A 6302-nucleotide genomic window follows, 5' to 3' on the forward strand; every position below is an offset into this window, starting at 1 on the left:
CACACCCAACAAAACACGATACACACATTTTTGAAACCTAATAAAAATTTTCACCAAATGATGAGGTCTTGGTTAACTCCTTTGACTTATTTTTAATATTGTGGCACAAAATCCACAAATCAAAAATGGGTCAATGAAGTTTTAAGCTCACAACCCACGTCAAGGGGCCCCATCTCTTGCGAGACCCTACACTAACCACCAAAACTAACACCTAAATTAATTATAATATAACATTTCTCATACGTCTCCTTTATGTTCTCCATCATTTTTACAAAGTCTGGATATTTTATTTTGATGTCACATGACTTAAAAAAAAAGTAATTGGACTTCAATTTTCTGTTTTTTCAAGAAAATTTTAGAATAGACTTTTTGAGGGATCATTGTTTTTAATGAGGTGTAAAATATGTAATATTAGAAACCCCCCCCTATATATCACTAGATTTTAAATTCTCCACCCCTCAAGCTATCAGAAACCGCTTTTAGGAAGATTAACCCTTTTGAGATCTTCATAGTAATTAATAGAAAATGGATGGAAATTTTAGAAAGGTCCGATTTCTGTCAGTAATAAGTTCATTTAGCCCTAAAATTTACACATTAACAAAAGAGAAAGAGAAAACCCATCTTATAATTTGTTATGCAATTTCTCCCAAATACGGAGACCCCCCCACATTTGGTTCATGGACGCACTTTTGAGATTTAAGGTCTTGTTTTTTGCAGAATGAGATGCAATTTTCAGCGCTACCTTGTTGGAGTGGGGGCTAAGTGCTACTGTGCTGTAAATTGAATAACTTATTTGTAGAAAAAACATGACTTTATTTTTGGTGTTCACTACAGGTCAGCACAAATACCAAAATTTCTATATTTTTGCTTACTTTACTAATCTTTTAGAATAAAACCTACTGTGGGAGGAAGAAGAATCTTGTCATCACCATTTTTTAAGTGGTAGAACTCTTTTAACACTATATAGCAGGTTCAGAGCTTGTTTTTTGCAGGTCATTTTGTGCTTTACAATTTTGTTATTTATTTGATTATTGCATTTTATATGGAACAAGCTAAGGAAAATCATAATTTTTAATGTGTCTTATGTTTTCTTTTCATTTTTTAATAGGGACTTGGTTTTATTGTACTAGTTATTATAGATATGTCTATACCTTTTTTTATATATGGGGCTTTTAACTTTTTTTATATTTTATATGAAGTTGCAACAAGACTTTGGGGGTTTTTATATTAATTTATTGATGGGACATGAACAACTTATCGTTCGATTTCTCGTTCGTTATAATAACCATTGCAGGGTATTAGACCTGTCAGCCTAGGCTGATGCACAGGTCACAGACCGGACCTTACAGTCATTTTACTATGGACAGCCCTGGTATCTTGGCTCAGACCAGAGTAGCCATAGCGCCAATCGAAGCCCCCTAAAATGCTTTGAGGGCGAAATTGAGCAGGAAATCCCACTCCAGGCATTTAAAGGCGTAACATCTGTGATGGGAGTGGCACAAGGGGATGTCGGCAGTAGTTTACCGCTGACACCCCAGGTTTACCAATGCTGGTTCATCTCCAATGAAGAGCTGAACCGGCATTGACTCTAGGACGCACTAAAACGGCGTGGAGCACTATTATCCGGCGCATAGCACTAAGAGGTTAAAATAGAGGGCATGTATATAGGATGAAAAGAATAAATATACTCCTTCATGTGGCTCTAGAACCAAAATAATTAAGAAAAGTAAGAAAAGTGATTATGACTGGAGATAAGATCAGTGTATGGAGATGTATGTGCAGGACACGGGGAGTAGAGAGGAAATTCACAAAATTCTTTGGGCTGAGAAATGATAAATACAGAAAAAAATACTTTACAAGGAAGTTATTACTTTAAGACCTATGAGTTAAAAGGAAAGTGATCAGTATTGGAAAGATTAAATTCCCTGAAATATATAAAAAAAAAAAAATCTCTGCCTATCAATCAATTACAATATGAATAAAAATATACATCAAAAGATATTAGTAACCAAGAAAGTAATTTACCCCACTCTATAGTTGAGCGTTTCTCACCCAACAAAGTTTGCAAAAACATCTCAAATTAAGATCAAAAGTAATTTAAAAAAATGATTAATTTAAAAAAAAAAAAATAGGAGGAAGGTGGTGGGAGAGGAAAAAGTGAGAAACCTGAAAGTAGGAAGGAAAAGATGAGCGATGGGAAAAAAAGGAAAGAGAAAAGGTAAAAATGAAAAGAAGTAAAAAAAAAAAATGAAGCAGTTATACATTGTTATAACTTTTATGACTCTGTTCTTACCTTGTTATAAAAATTTTAAGTAATTCTTATATGAATTGGAATGAAATATAGACTTGTTGGGAAGATTGGGAAGTTTCAAGCTGTTGGATATATATATATCTATATAACATATTCTGTATTCTATAAGTATTTCTTGCTTTATATTCTTCTTTTTTTTGTATAACAATTTAAATAATTTTTAGAAATGTAAAATATTATAGTTCTTGACATTTTTCCCTATCCGGTCTAGTCTCTGGTCTAGTTTCTTTCAATACGAAAATCAAAAGACAAGATCCTTAAATAATCATCTGAGTCAAGTCAGAAACCATAAAAACTTAAAACACCACTTAAAAGAGAACTTGTTTTTTTCAAAGTCCTATCCACTCTATATCCAACTACAACTCTTCTGCACAATCATCTCTATGTGACTGTCATGACTTGTCAATCAAGCAGGTATAAAAGCATCAGGAGACTAAAATCCAGGTACAAGGCTGGGAAGAAAGTATTGGGCCCCTTCCACACTTGCGAGTTAAGTGCATCACACTTGCAGCAAGTGCGGCCTCGGTCGCCCGGCCCGAACGCTGCAAACCGGAACTGAACTCAGCATGTCAGGTCAGTTACATTTTGCAGCGTTTGGGCCGGGCGATCCAGGCAGCACTCGCTGAGAGTGTGATGTAAGATCAGCGCATTACACTCACAAGTGTGCAAGGGGCCTTAGTTTTAGACAAATAAGATAAATTTATTGCATCTCATAAAACCTCTTTAAAACACAGAAAACAATGTAGCACACACTTTCATTTCTATATCTGGTAAACACAGGAACAGATAAAGCAATCCAGATATTAAGACCGGGAGCCAAACCTCACTATGGAAAGGGGAGGGGTAAGCAGCATGAGAAAGAGGCCAAACTGTGTATAACGCATCACTTTTACACACCTACATTTCTCCGCCTTCTCTGCATCACTTTACAACCAACAGTTTTATAATTAGCAAATTATGTTTCCGCCAATCCCACTATAAAAGCAGAACATTAAATATTGGTATAAACACAGGATAAAACCACTTTCATGAAGTTCTCTAAAATCCAGCACAACATCCTCGCTTCCACAGCCCCACCTGATCCTTACCCACTATAATACAATAAAATAATCAGCAATTACACTACAATTTCTCTCCAGCATATAAAACTTGGGATTCTTCTGGAAAAACAAATGTCCCTTTGAAAAACAGGAGCATAAACCAAAATATCAATTATTCTTCAACCTAATAAAACCTCAAAGCTTAAAAAAAAACACTGAAGTAAAATGTGCAACGACCAGAAACCGTTACCATTTCTCTATTCATTTCCAATAATTGACCACATTTACACATTTAGTATTATAAACCTCCATCCTCCCTCCTTACTCAATGCATCTCACATTCGGAGTGGTAACACTTACTCGGGGTAATGGAGAAATACTACTTACCTTTTAGTTTCCTCTAGGGAGCTTTGGTCACCAGTCCTCAACTTGCGTCTACGTGACCTCAACTTCACATCCCAAAGCCAGACTGGTGTCATCCACAAGAAACATCACCGTTGTTTGGCTGGGGCTGCTGGTGGACTCATTGGTGGCTTCATCAACTATGATGCATTCTATGTCCCCATGATTTTCCACTATTATATATTCATCCTCTGCTTCTATGATGATGATCTCACCATTATATTCCTGAATACCATCTTCTGCAAATAATAATTGAAAAGGTTGCTCCAGAATATCTTCTACTCCCCATGGAATTTCGGCATACGTTGGGACACTGAGAAGACTCCTGGCCTTGGGATCCTGGCAAAGCAGCACATGAAAAAGTTCCTGGGCTGCTCCGTTGAAATTTTCCCAATGCTTCGGAGGTGGAACATGATCCACACCATTTTGCCAACAAACAAATTTCCTAAAAAGTTGATCCTGCTCGACCGCTTTTCTCCACGGAAATTTTCCAGAAAATGCGACAAACAACAAAACACCCAAGGCAAATATATCCACGCTTACATCGTTAGTTATGGTTTCCGTAGGTCTTAAATTACAAAGCTCCGGCGACATGTAGGGAATTATGGGGGACATAAATGGAACAGGAGTTCCCACCTTCTGGGTCAAGCCAAAGTCACTCAGCTTGACCTGGTGACATTCCTTGTCCATTAATAACACATTGTCAGGCTTAAGGTCTCTGTGCACCAGTTGTTTGCTGTGCATGAACTCTAGAGCTCCGCACAGCTGTAGTGCACAGCGCCGCACCATCACCTCTGGAATCCCGACCTAGAATAGAAGATATTATTAGACGTGTGCATTATGTAAATGATAAAATATGTAACTATAAATTTATCAAATCTTGGCTTAAGTCCACATCAGTGGTCTCCAGCCTGTGGCACTCTGGTTGCTATAAAACCACTACTCCTAAAATTTCATGACCTCAGCATCAGCTGCAGGACTACAGGTTATATATCACGGATCTAATAATATAAAACCTCTTTAGGAATAAGAAACCAAACCATTCATGACCACATTTCATTGAATTCATTTTAACATCTACAAAAAAATTTTTCTAAATTCCAAAAACATTTTTTTTTTCCATAATTGCACCTGAGATACTTACATCAGGCTGGATGAGAGCGCAGAGGGTTCCTGCAGGAGCCAAATCCTGGGCCAGCACATAGTGGTCCACACAGTCCACAATGGAGGAGTGCGTGAAGATGATCCCATGGTAGCTGGACAGGAAGATGCAGGTACAAAGCTCCTCTAGGAAGGAGGTCCTCTTTGTTTTGCTCTTTTCCATCATTTTGAGGGCAACCATTTTACCTGATAAGAAGAAAATATATTTTATCAATAAAATTCTATAATATTTGGAAATGATATTTAAATTGAAGGGGCGGTCTTCTAGCTTCATGAAATCTATTAGAGTTGTTAGATATTGAGTGGAGTGGGGATCCTTTTTTCAAGGCGCTCATCATTTTCTTTTTTTTTTTCATTACACAAATCTAATACAGACATAACATTGCACAGGCAACAGTAATACAACAGAAAAATTATAACCGTTTCTAACATACAAGCATAGAAACCTCCCATGCCCACCCCTCCCCTGCCCAGACCGAGGTGTACAATTGACCTGTATGCAGTAGGGTATTGACTTTTGCCGATATTTAAGGACTGGACTCCTAAGTGCAACTCTTATCCAATGCTAGTAAGTTCCCTATGGTAGCATTCTTTCTGTACATTTGATAGCCCTACACATGCAGTAAAGCATCTGTCAGTAGTGCACCTGACGGTAACCCAGGAGTATCCATCTGCTTTCCCCAAATGGCATCAAATTTCTTTGACGTGTTTCTTTTTTTGTATACTGCTCGTTCTAATCTTGTGTAGTTATTCTAGCTGCTACGTAAGCGCTCATCCTTTTCATAAAGAATTATTACTCTTCATAAAGTAGACAACATGTAATGCAAAGCACAACGGTTATTCCAAAGATGACCTTTCAGTCAAAATTTGGAATTCAAATTGGAAGTCATAAGTCTCAGTGGCAAAGAAAATAATGAATTCTATAACATGAAAACCACCATCTAAAGAACTTTCAAAATTGTTACCCATTTGTAAAGGCAAAAAAACAAAACAAACTTCTAAAAATATTACACAGATTATTCACTAAACTGAATCTTTTATAGACCTTTCATACTGGGTATTTACCTGTTGCCCTCTCACGTGCCTTGACCACTTGGCCGTAGGTTCCTTGTCCCAGATACTCCAGGAACTGGAAATTCTTTTCGGAAATCTTTTTCACCTCAAAGTTGCAGAATTCCATGGTGGATTTGTAGATAATTTATCCTGATAGTGACTGGACAATAAAAATTCAAGAAGGTCTCCAAGAAGTTGGATTTGTCTTTATGGGTCACAGGAGAATAAATCTCTTGCCGGGTCAGTTCTGTAGAAGATCTAGAAGAGGATCCAGTTTCCAAAAAACTGACTGCTATCCAAGAGGTCCATCTGTCTTTTATAGGGAAACTATGACT

The 6302-nt window shown here is 37.2% G+C and overlaps 1 protein-coding gene across 1 annotated transcript; it reads right to left on the reverse strand.

The window, feature by feature from the left end:
• Positions 1 to 3786: 3786 nt before the first annotated feature.
• Positions 3787 to 6094, reverse strand: LOC140122924 (serine/threonine-protein kinase SBK1-like). Its single transcript, XM_072144168.1, has 3 exons — positions 5980 to 6094; positions 4898 to 5100; positions 3787 to 4560 (listed from the first exon to the last, which is right to left on the reverse strand). The coding sequence occupies exons 1-3, from the start codon at positions 6092 to 6094 to the stop codon at positions 3787 to 3789; spliced, it is 1092 nt and encodes a 363-aa protein (XP_072000269.1).
• Positions 6095 to 6302: the final 208 nt, after the last annotated feature.

This window comes from Engystomops pustulosus, chromosome 3 (assembly GCF_040894005.1).
Source record: "Engystomops pustulosus chromosome 3, aEngPut4.maternal, whole genome shotgun sequence".
Lineage (NCBI taxonomy): Eukaryota > Metazoa > Chordata > Amphibia > Anura > Leptodactylidae > Engystomops > Engystomops pustulosus.